The following is an 18963-nucleotide window of genomic DNA, read 5'->3' as shown; positions in this document are numbered from 1 at the left end:
CCAAGTTAGGGGAGGGTTTGACACCAGTACACATGTTTAACCTTGCCACATTATGTATGTTCATGCCCCAAGTCAGGAGCCTGTAATTCAGTTAATTATCGTTATTCAATATAAACTTCGAAATGTGACGTCTATTTTTTTTTCTTTTTTTTTCAAAAATGACCTTTCATATGACTTTAAATATGAGTGCCTAACAACATGAAAAAAATAAACCGATTGTATCCTCAATACTTGCCCTTATCAATCAAAACATATGTATTTTCCAATTATATGTACTGAAGATGCCTGATTGTAGGATTAAGTAATGTTCCAATGTTCTACATCAACAAACTTACCTCGTATATGTTTAGGAATAACTTCATCGTGATCCATCAGAATATCTAAAATATAAAAACAACAAATTATGAACATGGTACTCTCAGATTTGAACTTATTATCTTTTGTGTTTTGTATCGATCTGATGAGTTAATAGAAATAAGATATACCGGTAACCCCTTTTAACTGATTTTAAAGTTTGTTCTTTTGTTGTACTGTTACATCACTGTCCCAAGTTATAAGAGGGTTTGACACCGGTACACATGTTTAACCTCACCACATTATGTATGTTTATGCCCCAAGACAGGAGCCTGTAATTCACTGATTGTCATGTTTTGCTGTGTATCATATTTCATACATAAATCAGGCTGGTAGTTGTCTTGTTAAAATTGTTTCACATTTGTCATTTCAGTGCCTTTCATAGCTTTCTTTGAGGTATGGATTTTGCTCATTGTTGAAGGCTGTATGGTGACCTATATTTGCTTACTTTTATGTCATTTGGTCTCTGGTGGATAGTTTTCTCATTGGCAATCTTACTACATATTCTTTTTTTCCTATTAAAAATTATGAATAAGTTTTTCCTTACACCAAAAATACATGGCCTAATACTAAAAAGAGTGCACTGAAATGTCTCGCCTGCTAAATCAATCATTACTGAATAATTTGTTGACAGTCCAAAGTAATGTCTAAGATAACTGCATATGTCAAGAAATGTTATGGCAATACATAGTTCCCTACCGGTTAAAATTCATTGTACTGAAACAAAATGCGAACTTCATCTATAAGTTGTCATGGTGTACACTATATAACAAATGTCAAGTCAATATCTTCAGGCATGAAGTTCCCTTTGAACTGACCTAATCACAAACCAATACATGTAAACTATTCAGTGGTTGTTGTTTAAAATGCAGTGTTACATATATTTGTTATTTCGTTCAATTTTTTATACATAAATTAGGCCGTAAATAATCTCGTTTGAATTGTTTTACATTTGTCATTTCAAGGCCCTTTATAGCTGATTATGCGGTATGGGCTTTGCTCATTGTTGAAGGCCGTGTGATGACCTATTATTGATAATTTTCGTGTCATAGGCAATCACACCACATCTTCTATTTTATAAGTAAAATTTTCAAAGTCAATAGACCAAGACTGAGGGGGCAAGGCCAAATAATCTCCATTGCAATGAATTATTATGATATATGAAAATGCTTATACAACTGTATACCAAATAGCATTGACCTTCCACTAGTGGTTCCCCATACACTGACCTAATCACAAACTAATACATGTAAACTAAGCAAAAGTTTCAAAGTCAATAGACCATAAATAAGGGGGCAGGGCCAAATAATGTCCATGGCAATAAGAAGTGCCAATGAGAATACAACTGTATACCAAATATTATTGACCTTACACTAGTGGTTCACCATAAACTAGACCTAATCACAAACTTATACATTGTTGAAGCCGCTGACTCGCCGTCAGCGAAAACAGCATACCTATGTCTCGCTTTTTGACTCTGTCAAGATCAGACAAAAACTGATTATTTAAGTGAATTTTTTACAAGGACCATTATTACTCTGCACAAAATCATCAGACCTGAACAAAACTATATACCAATTATCAAATCAATATCTTCAAGCACTATGAAAAAAGTGTGGAAGACTGATTTGACGGAAAGACGGACAGACAGACGGATGGGCGGACAGACAGACAAACAGACCAACAGACAGACAGAGAAATACAGACAGACAGACTGATAGAGTGCAAACCTTAAGTCCCCTTCGACTTCGTCAGTAGGGGACTAAAAATAGCTGTAGATAATCACACTAAGGGCAAATGAAGGGTAAAACTGATATAAGACAATAAACATATATTTGAAAAAAATATACATCTTTCAGTCTTGCTTGAAGTACAATGAATGAAGTACAGTGAACTATATTATACTGTTACCTTTTTTCTCATGTCTGTTTTTGAGTTTCTTCATTCCTGAAACAAGACAAACTGCCTAGATGTTCAATAGTCTAAATATTTCTATAACTGAAACCCAACATTGTACAACATAATTTTGTCATAAGGTAAAGAAAAAATAATATTTATAACGCAAGTCATTTTTTTATCAATAATTTTACAAAATTGAAGTTTTAAAAAATTGAACACGTACAACTGACAAAAATGATAAAAGAATTAATAAATAACTATTAGCAGTTAAGGCAGAAGGGGTTTCTAAATATTGGCCAATAATTTTTTCTAAATCTTTCGTAAAACTTCTGTGTCAACATGGTCAATTATCTTTCAAAATTTAGTATAAAAACTGGAAGTAAGGCCGGCAGTGTTCTTCCCAGGATAGCATCACATTTGGCGTAAAAAAATAAATTGTATTTTTTTTTTATGTAATTTGTCGCGTCGTGGCAATGCTCTATTTCCTTTATACATGTTATATTATATAAGTTATTGTTTATTACAAAATGTATTATATTGCTTGTATACATGTAAAAGGCCCTTATTTGGTGAATAAAATATTCTATTCCAGCCTATTCTTTGTGTCTATATTGTTGAATTCATGACTGAGAATACAATTTAACTATAACCATGATAACATTATTTTCAGTTTATGTATTCTATATTCATTTATACTTCCAGAATTATTATTTTTCCTCTTGAGCCAAATAAAATAAATGTGTGGTTCCAGTTAGCCTACCTACCCCGCTAAATGAATGAATGGTTTATTATAGTGCAACCTGTATAGATACAATTGCACTAAATATGTAGGAAAAACACTGGTTCTTATTAAAAAAAGGAAAAAAAGTATCATATAGAAATTACATTTAAATTAAAAAAACTTTCTTGATCAGGTCTATGAAATATATTGGTACATGGTCCCAGTTGTTTCTTTTTATAAAAATGATATATATTTTTAACAAAGTTTTCTCACAAATAGTCTGTTAATGCTTAGTTTTCTCTTTAGGTATCATTGTTTTCTGTATACTGTACCATTTGACCATATGTAGTTATTATCGTAAAATGCGGATTTTTGTCATATCTGGTCCAGTCCGATCAGTAGTTTACACTAAAATATTAAATGGCCGCCAAAAGCAATGAAAACTACGAAAATAAACAATGTTTGACAAGAGATTTGGAATGAATATGGCGTTTTAATGCATTAAATGGATGAAACATAAACTAAAGCCAATTATGATCATTTTCTAAAGAAAGTTCAAAACTTATTTAGCTCAAAATCAAAATGTTCACTCTCGATTTACAAAAAGTAATAGGAAGAGAAAGAAAGTAATACTAATATTTTGAAAAGATAAGACTCAACTTCTTTTTAAAAGAGAAAAATTGTTAGAGACCATATTTTTTCGTTAAAATACATTGAAATATACGAAATCACAGTTATTTTATCAGTGGAATATTGGGGCAACTTAATACTTTGTATTGAGGAAACATCAAACAATAGATTTTTTAAAAATTCAATGAGGTGATTGCATGCTTTTCAAAATACCTTTGAAATATCAAATATAATAAGGGGGTCACAGACTTTCTTTTCTTGGAAAAAAAACCTGCTCACTAATGATACCCACGTGGCCACGCCCCGAAGTATAAGGTAAACAGGAAGTTGTTGAGTGATGTATCTGAAAACGCATCACAAGGTATAGCTGAATCATATAAACCCTGAACCAAATTTCAGAAATCCTCGTAATAATTTCAATTACAAGAGTGCACATGCTGAAAAGTCTCGCCTTCTTAACCATGTTAACCATTGATTTTATGTTGATAGTCCTAAATATAAAGCTCAACATGATAAACTTAATTAGATCCAAAAAAAATGAGGTCAAGTTCAGATAAACTAAACTGGAAATAAATGTTTACCTAGCAATCATTCCATACACCAAATATGCTTAAATATAGTTGACCTATCGCACATGGTATCTAAGAAACAAACTTATCCAGGAAAACATTGATCAATGAACCATGAAAATGAGGTCAAGGTCAGATGTACCCTGTCAGACAGATATGTACACCTTACAATCATAACATGCTTTAAAGAGTTGACTTATTGCATACAGTATCTAAGAAACAAACTTAACCATGAAAACTTAAGATTGACCAATGAACCATAAAAATGAGGTCATGGTCAGATGATAATTTCCAGACAGACATATACACCTTACAATCATTCCATACACCATATATAGTTGACCTATTGCTTAAAGTACAAGAAAAACAGACTAAAAAGTAAAAACTTAACATTCAGCAATGAAACTTTAAATGAGATCGAGGTCAAATAAAACATGCCAAACTGACATGTACATCGTAAAATATTTTCATACACCAAATATACATGATATAGTTGATCTATTGTATACAGTGTTAGAAAAACAGACCAAAACACAAAAAACTTATCTTTAACCACTGAACCATGGAAATGAGGTCAAGGTCATATGACACCTGCCAGTTGGACATGTACACCTTACAATCATTCCATACACCAAATATAGTAGACCATATTTGCATACAGTTTAAGAAAAACAGACCAAAACACAAAAACCTAACTATAACCACTGAACCATGAAAATGAGGTCAAGGTCAGATGACACCTGCCAGTTGGACATGTACACCTTACTATCATTCCATACACCAAATATAGTAGACCTATTGCTCATAGTATCTGAGAAATGGACTTGACCACGAAAACTTAACCTTGTTCACTGATCCATGAAATGATGTCGAGGTCAAGTGAAAACTGTTGACCGGCATGAGGACCTTGCAAGGAACGCACATACCAAATATAGTTATCCTATTACTCATATTAAGAGAGAAATTAAAAATACTAAAAATCTTAACTTTTTTTTCAAGTAAAATGTAGTCACTGAACCATGAAAAGGACAACAGACATATGACAGACGGAAACTTCGTAACATATAAGGCATCTATATACAAAGTAGGAAGGATCCAGGTATTCTACTTTCTGAAATATTAAGCGTTTAAGAAGTTAGCTAACACCACCGCCGCCGGATCACTATCTGTATCTCGAGCTTTCTGCAACAGAAGTCACAGGCTTGACAATAATTAAAAAACAGTTTTTTAATATTTCCTCTCTCTTTTCTGATTTAGCAATATGTTTATTTCCAACATTAGATCATTCCTTTTACAGTTAAACATATACTGATGAAAACGTGTCTTTTTTTCCTTGAATTGTATACTTTTTTTTAGCATATTACGTGTCAGATTAATATAATGGGAGCGGACACTGGCTGCCTGAGAGGGGGGCCAACTCCAGTCATGATTCAGTGATTCCCTAAATAATCAACCACAAAGTTAGGGACTGGTCGCTTCCCCCTTAAATTTCGCCTCTCAATATTATCGTAAAATGCTCTGAAAAGATACTCAATATGCTCTGATGTATAAGAAAATATTCAAGTGTAATTATAATGTAAAATTTATGATATATATTTGAATCATAAAATTTTAAATCAGGATCTTCTACATGTTCTATAATTACCAATTTGACACAATTGTATTTCTTGATCTGACAATTCTGTCTTCTCCATTTCTGAAGCAACATCCGGGTATTCTCCGAGTCGTACAGCTTCAAGAAGGTGTTTGTATGCATCTCGACCTTTGTGAATCAATTTGTTGTATAAAAGTCTATTACTTTCCTGTTGAGTGAATGAATAATTACAAATTTCCTCTTTTTCTTCAGTACTTAAAACATCAGACTGATACAGGTGGTCAGCTATGTCTGTTTTGGAGTCAACACCATGGACAAACATCATGTAATTCTTTTGTAGTTTAACTTTGTGATTATTCAACACTGAAATATAAAAAAAAGGTATGATTGAAGTATTCTCTTCCTCTATCACACACATAATTTTTTTCCAGCTGTGATTGGCCGTTTTGTTAAAAGTCAATTGTAGGAGTAATTTTTCGTTGTTGAAATATTGGTATTATTCCAAAACACAGAACAAACAACTGTATACATACCAAGAGGGCATAATACGTCATAAATATAATTACATTATGTATATATATATATATATATATATCAAATTAGACATATTAGACAATGAATGAACAAAATAGTAATTTTAAGATTAAAAGAGGGAAACTAGCAAGGGGATATTCAATACTCCTAAGTCTGAGAGTCTTACAAATGCCATGGACTGGATAATATGTTTATGTTACATCATTTCATGTGTAATGTAGTCAAGACACCATATAATTAACCCTCAAGATGACTTCCTTATCATCTAATACAACCAACTGTCATACAACCTAATATTAACATGAAGTTTGGCACATGTTAACAAGTTTAAACCCGCTGCATTATGCACCTGTCCTACATGTATGTCAGGAGCCTGTTGTTCTGTGGTTGTCGTTTGATGGTGTGGTTCATAAGTGTTTCTTGTTTCTCGTATTTTATATAGATTAGACTGTTGGTTTTCCAGTCTGCATGATTATACACTAGTCATTTGGGGGCCCTGTATAGCTTGCTCTTAGGTGTAAACCAATGCTCTGTGTTGAAGGCCGTACTTTGACAGACCAATAACTGTTTACTTTTTAAACATTGTGACTTGGATGGAGAGAAGTCTCATTGGCACTCATACATGTACCACATCTTCTTAATTATATAAATTTATATAAATAGATATATAGTTACTTTCTCAGCAACCGCATTTTATTTTCTAGCTCTGTTTGATTTCATATTATTGCTTAATAAAATGTGTTAATCATTGTTCATTTTGAGCTGTTTATAAAGAATGATTTTTTGTGGAAAGAAACTGTGTGCGAGTCAAAAATATGGTCTACCCTTGTGTAACTTTCAATTTTGTCATTTGTTTTCCCTTTTGATAGCTTAATACGCCTGGTACATTCGTAACACATCTCTAGCTTGGGGGTTAAATTAAGGGTTACATGAATACTGCTTCAATGTAGACCCTTTGGGCCAGGTCTGAGCTAAAAATTGTAAATATTGTCATTTAAGGCAATGACTCTTTTAAGAAGTCATTTGACAATTAGGACCATGTTAACTGATTGGTCTATTTTGTCTTCCTGATCTTTTTTGCTATTAAAAGTTGTCCCTATTTATTTATGTTATTTAATTTTCAAGATAATAGACAAAAAAAGAAAACTAGAGGCTCTAAAAAGCCTGTGTCGCTCACCTTGGTCTATGTGCATATTAAACAAAGGACACAGATCGATGGATTAATGACAAATTGTGTTTTGGTGATGGTGATATGTTTGTAGATCTTACTTTACTGAACATTCTTGATGCTTACAATTATCTCTATCTATAATTAACTTGGCCCAGTAGTTTCAGTGGAAATTATTTTGTAAAACTTTACAAAATTTAAGAAAATTGTAAAAAAAATGATTATAAAGGGCAATAACTCCTTAAGGGATCAATTGACGATTTTTGTCATGTTGACTTATTTGTAGGTCTTACTTTGCACTATTGCTGTTTACAGTTTATCTCTATCTATAATAATATTCATCATAATAACCAAAAGCTTAATTATTTTTTTAAATTACCAATTTAGGGGCATCAACCCAACAATGGGTTGCCTGAATGGTCTGAAAATTTAAGGGAATATAAATCTTGACCTAATGACCAATTTTGTTTTGAAAGATTTGCTCGAAATGCTTTGAGTTTAGACATATGAGCCAAAAACTGCTTTTTACCCTAATGTATTATCATTAGCCATGTCGGCCATCATGGTTTGCGGGCAGGATCATCAGACAAAAATACATACTCTAATAATGATTGTTTACAACTTTGGTTAAATCCATCTTCATAGTAGTTTCAGAGGAAAAGTTTTTTGTAAAAGATAACAAAAATTTACGAAAAATTGTTAAAAATTGACTATAAAAGGGCAACAACGCCTTAAGGGGTCAACTGACCATTTTGGTCATGTAGACTCATATGTAGAACTTACTTTGCTGAACATTATTGCTGTTTACAGTTTATCTCTATCTATAATAATATTCAAGATATTAACCAAATACGGCAAAATTTCCTTAAAATTACTAATACAGGGGCAGCAACCTAACAACGAAATGTCTGATTCATCTGAAAATTTCAGGGCAGATAGATTTTGACCTGATAAACATTTTTACCCACTGTCATATTTGCTCTTAATGCTTTGGTGTCAGAGATATAAGCCTAAATCTACATTTCCCCCTATAGTCTATTGTTAGCCATGGCAGGCATCTTGGTCATGTTGGTTGGTTGGCCGGGTCACCGGACACATTTTTTAAAACTAGATACCCAAATGATTATTGTGACCAAGTTTGGTTAAATTTAGCCCAGTAGTTTCAGAGGCGAAGATTTTTGTAAAAGTTCACTGACGCAGGACGGAGGATGCCAAGTCATGAGAAAAGCTCAATTGGGCCAGGTGAGCTAAAAAGTAATAATCTCTCATTTAAGGGTAATAACTCTTATAAGAATTAGTCTAACAATTTTGATGTAAATGGACAGTAGGTAGATCTCCACATTCTGAACATGTTTAACCACCTAGTTTTTCTCTACTTACATTGAAAATTGCTTATTTATTCATAGACACTAGACCATGACTTAGAGGCAGAGCCTCAGAATAGTAGTCAAACTGATATTAACTGATTATATAGTAATGAAACTTCATATTAAATATCAATGATCTATTACAAGTAGTTCCTATCAAACTAACTTAAGCATGTTAAGCAGAAAACTTGCTGAAACTGACACGACTGTCTGGGGCAGGTCCTAGAAAAAGTCGTCAAACTGATGTGCACTGACAGTAATGTCACTTCATTCAAAATATGACTGATCTATATATCACAAGAAGATGCTATTTAAACTAACTAAATTAGCAGAAAACTAAACATTGAAAATTCCTAATAAATTCAAAGTCACTAGACCATGACCTACGGGACAGAGCCTCAAAATAGTAGTCAAACTGATATGTACTGATAGTAATGAAACTTCATATTGAATATCAATGATTTATTACAAGTAGTTCCTATTAAACTAACTTAAGAAGAAAACTTAATATTGAAAATTGCTAGTTAATTCAAACATTTGTCAAAGTTGCTGGAACTGACCTGGGGCAGGTCCTTAAAAAGTTGTCAAACTGATGTGCACTGATAGTAATGACACTTCATTCAAAATATCACTGATCTATATCATTTGTATATATCTCAAGAAGATGCTATTAAAACTAACTTAATAAGCAGAAAACTTAACATTGAAAATTCCTAATTAATTCAAAGTCACTGGACCATGACCTACGAGACAAGTCCCGAAATAGTCTTCAAACTCATAAGTAAATTATGCAACTTTATATTAAATATCAATGATCTATCACAAGTAGTTCCTAGTAAACTAACTTTCCACGACTTTTGTCCAAGGCGAGACAAAACATACAGTTTTAAAAATGCAAGTAAATAACTTGAATTTAGTGAACAATTAAATCACAAGAGTGCAAACGCTGAAATGTCTCGCCTGCTTTACTGACCATTGATTTTATGTTGAAAGTCTCAAAGATAAAGGTTTTACTAAAAGAATTACAGAAACTTAACAGTATAAAAAATCTAGGACAATTAGGGGAAGGTCAGAAAAATTGTAACAGACAGACATACAATGTACATGTATATATATACACCTTACAATTCTTCCATACACCATGTACACCAAGTATAGATAGCTGATCTATTGTTATTAGTATTTGAAAAACAGACCAAAACACAAAAACTTGACATTGACAATTAAACCATAACAAAGAGGTCAATATCAGATGATACCTTCAACATGTTCAAGACAGAACTTCTTTAGACATGACAGAGCCATAAACATGATAAAATCAAAGCACTGTAAGCGCTGTAGGCAGTTTACCAAAAAGCAAGGCAAACATAATTATGAAACTTTGGCAATGTTGCTTCAATCAATCTTTTTGAAATGACAAACAGGAAGGAATATGGTTTAGGAGTTGGTATCTTAATCGTTTAAAAGTTCTCAAAACACACACAAGTGGGAGTGGGGTGACCTTAGGGACTACAGTACCCCAATATTTTCATTTGATTTTTTATATTGTCCCATACATGAATATATGTGGTTAAGGGATGGAGATCTCGACCATTATCACGTTTTCAAACAGGAGGGGGTAGGGTGACCCTAAGGACTCTTTCTATATTTCATTTGATTAGATCTTTTGTCCAATACACAGTCAGGGGTGGTACTTAAACAAGTGATTTCAAAAATCACTTCTTTGAGTGATTTTGCCTGTGAAATATTTAAAATTTTCGCACAGACTTTTCAAAATCACTGAAACAAGTAATTTAAGAAGTTAAAATTTAATCACTTCAATAAGCAGTCAAGGGTCTAACTTAAATAAGTTATCAGAGAAAATAACATGCATGTGTTATTACAGACACTTTCATGAGTTGTCTACTCTTTTTTCCTTAACCTTTAATAACATATGTTTGTTATCAGTAGTTAAATATATCATAAATATTTTATCTTTAATGGGCACTTGGGAATTCTTAAATCTTTGCGCAGTAGCTTAATATATTACCTTGATAACTAATTTTCTAATTCCATTGATGCAAGTTTGATCAACCATGGCAAATCAATGAGACAACCCTTATGAAACTGAATTGTTTGCCGCAAACTTGCAACAGACTTGCTGCAAGCTTGCAGCAAACAAAAAGTTTGCAGGAACACAGAAAATAGTGTTTGCAGATGTTTGCCGCTAGCTGCAAACTTCTGGCAAACATTGCTGCAAGCTTGCGGCAAGTTTGTAGAAACATCAATGTTTGTCGTAAGATTGCCAGAAAGTTTAAAATAATAAAGAATGTTTGCCGCAAGATTGCAGAAAACTTTAACCATTCTATATGTTTGCCGCAAGATTGCAGAAAACTTTTACCATTCTATATGTTTGCCAGAACATTGCAGGAATTACACAATATTGACTGGGCATGCCTAGTTGGCACTTCCTGGATGCTAACAATTTGAAATTGTGGCTACAGGCCTCTACAATAACTTTCTTTTCAACTTGTCCTGTAAGACAAGTACATACCAAAATTTACTTGTCCCAATGAAATTGTTACTTGTCCAAAAAATTTCTATTAAAAATAACCTGTTTATATTTTTAGTTGATTAAAGGAACAAAACGAATTTAAACAATAGACAGGATTTGATGTATTTCTTTTGAGTTGAAATACTTTTCAAAAATATGAGTCAAGTTCAACTGAATCTAGTCATGTCACAGGACTTAGGTTCTAGTTTTTCATCAATGCCCGTTTCATCAGACTCTAAACACGAGGCACCATCTGATAGGCCTGTACACTCATTGGATTTGTATAATCCTGGTTTTTTTTAAGTTGAAAAAAGTTTATTGAAATGCAATCAATAAAAAGAAGAAGATAAGGTATGATTGCCAATGAGACAACTCTCTACAAGAGACCAAATGACACATAAATTAACAACTATAGGTCACCATATTGTCAGTATTGTTTTTTTCTACCTATTATGATCAAATATGATTTAGTGAATTTAATGGTAAATAAAAATATAAAAATTTTGTGAAAAAATTACCAGTATGGTATTTGTTATAAGGAACAGAATAATGTAGCAAAATGAGGTACTGATTTGTCTTGGTCCCAAATGTCTCTTGCCTTGCCAAACTGTCTATCAATCATGTCTACTAAATATGTCGCCTACGGTGCCAAACTGTCTATTAAACTTGGAGCTAAACCTGTAGAGGTGACAAACTGTCCTGTAAAGTTACCTTATCTACAAAGCGCATCATGCATCATTGATTCGGATCAGTAAGACTGGTTTCCGAGAATAGTATACATTTTACCTGTTAAAAAAAGTACCTGACAAAGAACCAGTTAAAAATTATCGATTGCAACAAGTAGTTGTTGAAGAAAAAGGTTTTGCATTTGAATAAACAGAATGCAGAAACATGTCAAACTAATATTTGTTTTCTTGTTTTTTGTTTATATAATTACTTTGTTCATCAAAGTTTGATTAAATTTATTTTCTGCTGAAAAATTGTACTTGTCCCGACGGACAAGCTTGATACAGCTTTTACTTGTCCAAACTTTTTTCCCTCTGGTACCGGACAATCGGACAAGCGTTATTGTCGAGGCCTGGGCTAGGTCATGTTGGTTGTGTTTGGAAATGCATTTCACATAAGAGATCAAGGAGGCATTTTGGTTCAATAATATAAGATAGTTATAGTATATAATTTTGTAAGAACAAATGATTCATAGAACTTCATGTTTTAATGAAATAATTAATGTTATCATCATACATACTTAAGTAAGCAACTATACATCATATGTACATGTTTGCGTTATTGAAAAACTTAAGCCATTATAAGTTTGAATTTGTAACTGATGTACTGCACCATCATGATCATGTTTATTAAGATTAAGTGAAATTCTGTAATGCAATTATTAACTAGCTTTATAGTCTCAATACACATTTGAGATTTTACCTTGTTCATTTTTTAATACAGGTATATTATGTCATTTGAGAATGACTCCTGCCCCTTTTTCAAAACTCAATTGCATGTATGTATTTCCTCAAATCGCATGAGTTTGCAATGACAATGACAGTTTGTATAAAGACAGGAATTGACTTTTTAAAAATATTGCTGGGTAATTTTTGAAAGAGATAAATTGAATGCGTCTTCACACATGACATTAGTATATGTGTAGTTCATGCAAGTTTGCCGCAAGTTTGCAACAAACAAGGGAAGGCCTTTAAGGGCAAACTAAGCTGTAATAACAAGGCTTAGTCATGTTAGTTATTACAAGCATGTAACTTACTATATGAGATCGAGTAAATGAGATACTTGGAATCTTGCGCAGTGCCTCATTACAAGCTCTGATCATCATTTCTTACATTGAATTGAAATACATTGTTATGCAGAAGTGATCTGGAAGGATTTTTTCACTATTGGCCCAGGGCCCCCCAAAAATAAATTCAATGGGCCATTTAAAAAAATAATGGGCCATGTTGTCAAATGAGTGGGCCATCTAAATTGACTACTGTAAAAATAAAGTATCAGTATATTTGTTGCAAACTCACACAGTCAAAGCTAAAACTGTCATTAGAGATGCACATATGATTGTATTTTATCTCTAAATTCTGTATATATTTGTATGTATATTCTGCTTTTTATATTTGAAATACACGTATCAAATACTTTTTTAAAAACAAACCAAGATGTCACTTAATTCATTACATATATGTTCTTTAAATTGTCAGGGGTTAAGAAAATATGAAAAAAGAATTAGACTAAAAGAATGGATAAAACAACAAAAATGCAACATAATATTTTTACAAGAAACACATTTTTCGAACAATTCAATAGATAAAGAATTTACGGGCAATTTATATCATAGTTTTGGAAGCACACAATCAAGAGGTGTTTCGATTTATATCAACCAAAAAATTAAATATGAAATCATAGATAAATATGTAGATCAAGACAGAAGAATTGTTTTAATCAACACAGAAATCGATAAAAATATATTTACCTTTGTAAACCTTTATGCCCCAAACACATGTAAAGATAGAAATATATTCTTTAAAAAAGCTTTAAGTGTCATTGAAAAATATAGCCTTGGTATAATTATCATAGGCGGTGATATGAATGAAACGCTTAATATAAAAGATAGAAAAGATCAACAAAAAATTTAAAAAAAGTCAAACGGGCTAAAAACTCTGATAAAAAAACTAAAAGTAATAGATATATGGAGAGCAATCAATCCAAATAAAATGCAATATACCTGGAAAAGAAAAAATAATGAAGTAGCTAGTAGAATTGATTATTTTCTAGTTAGTCAAGATGTGAGACCAAGAGTACTCAGCACTGATATATGACCTGCTACTATTCAATATAGATCACTTAGGGATTTCACTTAAAATTAATCATTGTCAAGGGAACAAAGGAAAGGGATACTTCAAATTAAACAACAGTATTCTTAATGACGAATCATACAAAATAAAAATAAATACTTTGATAGATAAATATGAAAAATTAAGAAATAAAAAAAGTCTAGCAATCGCGTGGGATCTCTTTAAAATAGAAGTAAGAGAGAAAACTATAGAACATTGTAAATTAAAAGCTAAACAGAAAAGAGACGAAATTACAAAACTCGAACAAAAACTTAAACTTTTGAATGAAATTCATGATAACAACCTAGATGGAAAAAATAATAATTTGCCAAATATAAAAGATTCAATAAATATAACAGAAGAAACGCTACAAACTCTATATTCAGATAAAATAAAAGGGGCACAAATAAGATCACGAGTTAAATTGATAGAAGAGGGCGAAAAAAATACAAAATACTTCTTGGGATTAGAAAAATCAAGACAAACAAGGAAAAACATTACTGCTATAAGGGACAGTAAAGGAGAAATAACAGAAGATCAAGGCAAAATATTAGAAACGGGGAGAAATTATTATGTCAATTTATATAAGTCAACTAACCCTGATTTAAGAGAAATTGAAAATTATATTGAAAAAACTAAAATAAATTACAAATTAAGTACACAAGGTAAGGACATTGACGGCAACCTGACTATAGAGGAATGTACACAATCTGTTTTTAAAATGAAACTTAATAAAACACCAGGTATCGATGGTCTCTCAATTGAATTTTATAGAGCTTTCTGGTCCAACTTACAAAACTTTGCTGTAGATGTTTTTAATAATTGCAATGAAAAAAACAATTGACAAATTCTCAGAAACTAGGATTGATTACCCTTATTTACAAGAAAAACGACCCATTAAATTTAGATAATTATAGACCAATTACCTTACTAAATGTAGATACCAAAATTATAGCATACTCTCTTGCACAAAGACTGAAACCAATATTCCATAAAATCATTCATAGTGATCAAAACGGTTATGTAAAAAACAGATATATTGGATTTAATATTAGACAAATCCAAGATATTATAGATTATTCGGAAAAATTCAATGTAGATGGAGCAATCCTATTTTTAGACTTCACAAAGGCATTTGACTCGCTAGAATGGAAATTCTGGATTGTTCGTTAAAGAAATTTGGTTTCCAGGAATCTCTTTTGAGATGGATAAATACTTTATACACAGATATAAAGGGTTGCATATTAAATAATGGCTGGATTTCAAGACCCTTCAACATTGAGCGCGGAATCCGTCAAGGGTATCCCGCGAGTTCTATAATTTTCGTAATTGCTGTTGAAATTTTAGCTAGTAGATTAAGACAAAATAAAAGTTTTAAAGGTTTTCAAATTAAACTAGATAATAAAACCCATACCTTAAAATTAAGCCAGCTTGCAGACGACACCACTTTATTTTTAAATTCAAAACAAGAAGTATCATTAACTCTGAATATTATAGAAATTTTTGGATCACTTTCAGGCCTAAAGCTTAACCGAAATAAAACAGAAGGAATATGGCTCGGCAATTTAAAGTCCTGCAAAGATAAAGTTGAAAACATTAATTTTACACAAAAACCTATAAAAGTTTTGGGAATATACTTTGAACTTAATAAAAATGAGTGTAAAAAATTAAACTTGCAACGACAATACGAAAAATCTGAAAAAATAATTAAAGATTGGAATACACGAAATTTAACTATGTTAGGTAAGATAACTCTTGTTAAATCATTAATCTTACCGAATATTACTTACGTTGCATCTGTAACCGAAATTGATAACGAATACCTAGCAAAATTTAAAAAATTGATATAATGAGACAATATCTGAAAAAGTCTAATTTCCATGTCCCGCACTTCACCAGCAATTATTTTTTTATTCGACCATCTTTTTTGAAAATTTTAAGTTTCAGTATAAACTAAATTATATAATGCACCATGGCCTGCCAATTAAACACTCATTCTTATATTTCTTCCAATAAAATATTGTAATTTAAATGTTCAACCCCCCCCCCCCCCCTAAAATCATGTTGTCCCCTGTGTTTTTTTGAAAACTAAATCATTCAAATAATATCCAAATTAATTAAACAGGCGTCCGATTCTCACATATATGATATATTATATAATAAACTTGCCCCTAATTTGTCTTTTTATGTTATAACTATAGCATGTAATAAAATTTTGCAAATTTTAACAGAAAAAAAATTTGTCCCCAGGGGTGATTTCCCTCCTGTTACCACTGGGTTTTTTTTACCTGTGGAAACGTTTACAAGACCAAGAGTTATTTTCCCATTATGTATTGTGAAGAGCATCATTTCCTGAATGCATTAGTACAAAGAAATAGTTGGAAAGGCGGCCAGGTTTGAAAATTCAAGCCCATCCAAGGTAAGAATTTATAGAAAAATACTTATTGGTGTTCTATCCTGTTACAGCCTTTTCTTACACTTTCTGAGAATATTTTTAAGTGTGCACCACAGCATTAAGTGTGTTTTTATATCATCTTTTTAAAAGTTATATGTCACAGGAAATACACTTACATTTAATGTGATAAAAAGGACAAACACTATCGCGTAATTCCTTTCTGTTACGTTCTGTCATGTTACCTGATAAAAAGTAACAGCATAACCATCATCAGTAACAGGAAGGATGTTCAAGACAATTTTACTGAAAAATCGAAAAGTTAATCTACTATATGCCAACCATTTCATTTAATATAAGTTATCACCACCATATTAAATAAATTTCAAAATAATATACAGTATATTGAATAAAAAAATAGGTTTTTTGCTTTTGATAACAGCAGAGAACATTGTGCAATTCTAGTATAGTAGATAGTAACAGAAAGGAATTTATTTTAGAATTTTTCATTACCTAGGCAGATTTTTCATCTTGCAAATACAGTTTCAAAGGATAAATGACATTCTTTGCTGTTATCTTCCAATTGTGACCAATTTAAAATGATGTATTTTTCTTAAACATTAAAGTAAAGCAGAAAAATCCTTTCTGTTACCAACTCTGTCCTGTTACCGTTGTGCTGTTACTGAAGATTCTTTCATGTTACCGACATATCTGACTATATTTACGTATATTTCTAAACCTTTTGTATTGCAAATGCTAAAATCAATAATTGGCATTTGATAAACTATTGCAGGATATACTAGTAAACCACAAATAGTGTCTTAAACTTATTCCTTATTCCCATTAGAAACTTTTTAAAATTGATTCACTTTGGTAACAGGAAAGAACTGGATTTTTTTGTACCATTTTTAAAATAGCCATTGTTTCCTTATTAAACAATTGTTTGAATTACAGACAACAGTTCCTAGATCCCCAATGTGTGTTCTTCGATTTGTGCTATTAAAATACTGGGTCTAAAAAAAAATTTGTTGTTTTTTCTTATTTCCAAAAATTAGACTTTTTCAGATATTGTCTCATATATATATACAGTTTTATATCGAATAATAAATCAGAAAAAGTTAAAAGGGATATAATAAGTAAAAATTACCATGATGGCGGGCTTAAAATGATAAACATAGATAACTATCTAGAAGCGATAAATATTAGTTGGGTAAAAAAACTCATCGATAACGAAGATCTATCACCCAATTGGAAAGTCTTACCAAAATTTTATTTTGATAAATTTGGACAAGAATTCCTTATATTTAAAATGAATTTCAACAATATTAATTTGGTCTATAAACTGAAAGAACTAATTCCACAATTTTACTTAAGAATAATCATATCATGGATAAATTCAAAATCTGAAAAAGAATCAGATCATCTATCATATAAACAAATTAGACAGCAGCTTATACATGTTATATGGGGCAATAAAAATATCAAATTAAACGGTAAATGTCTCATTTTCAAAAACTGGATAAACAGTAAAATTCTTTTTTTAAATGACATGATTGATAATGAAGGAAAATTTAATCAAAACATGATCTTAGATAAACTTTCCTGTCATGCTAACTGGTTTTCAGAATATTCTAAATTAATGAAAGCAAAACCAAAACAGTGGTTACAAGAGCTAACTAAAGAAGAATCAATAAAAACAAAAGTTGCCATTGACTCCGAATATAAATTTAAAGATAAAAAAGGAAAAATGGTATCACTTAAAAACAAATTAATATGTTTGAAATTTTCAAAAAAGAATTTCTTCAATATCACGAAATATTGATAAATAAAGAAGACAAATATGAAAAATTCCATAATCTGGTTGCAGCTAAAATTAAATTAATTTCATAAATTAGAATTTATAATACATCATGTTATCATATTTCTATTCAATTCATTACATACATGTAATTATTACTATATATATATATTGTGCACTAACAAGTACTAACTTATCAATGAAATGCTATATACTAACGTTAACGAGGCCGGGATAAGGTACCGGTACTTCATGTATCTCTAACAAATGTAAAATTAAAATAAAACATTATAATTTCAAAAAAAATAAAAAAAAGTATATTTGTGCAAAGAGGTGGTGGTACTTACCTTTATCATGTTTATGATTTTAAATTATAGCATGGATATTGTTCCTATGATTTTGTAATTTCAATTTCAATGAATATACAATAAGTTATTTTAACTTCCTCCAAATCGGACAATATTTAAGATAACCTTTATTTACAATATTCAAACTGTTTTTTTTGCCTTGTACATGTTCATGTTTTTATTAACATTAAATTTGGGTCTTCGTCGAAACCATACTTAT

General features: G+C 31.2%; 1 protein-coding gene across 1 annotated transcript in view; it reads right to left on the bottom strand.

Moving 5' to 3' along the window:
- Positions 1–297: 297 nt before the first annotated feature.
- Positions 298–18963, bottom strand: part of LOC143074145 (uncharacterized) — a 38514-nt gene continuing 19848 nt past the window's right edge. Inside the window, exons 2-4 of the mRNA XM_076249692.1 lie at positions 5819–6130; positions 2266–2301; positions 298–380 (exon numbers count right to left, since the gene is read on the bottom strand). Of these exons, the coding sequence (XP_076105807.1) occupies positions 298–380; positions 2266–2301; positions 5819–6130 (431 nt within the window). The remainder of the gene's footprint in view (positions 381–2265; positions 2302–5818; positions 6131–18963) is intronic.

Source organism: Mytilus galloprovincialis, chromosome 5, assembly GCF_965363235.1.
Source record: "Mytilus galloprovincialis chromosome 5, xbMytGall1.hap1.1, whole genome shotgun sequence".
Taxonomy (NCBI): Eukaryota; Metazoa; Mollusca; class Bivalvia; order Mytilida; family Mytilidae; genus Mytilus; species Mytilus galloprovincialis.
Note: the sequence above shows the minus strand (reverse complement) of the source record. Positions and strands in the feature narration are given on the sequence as shown.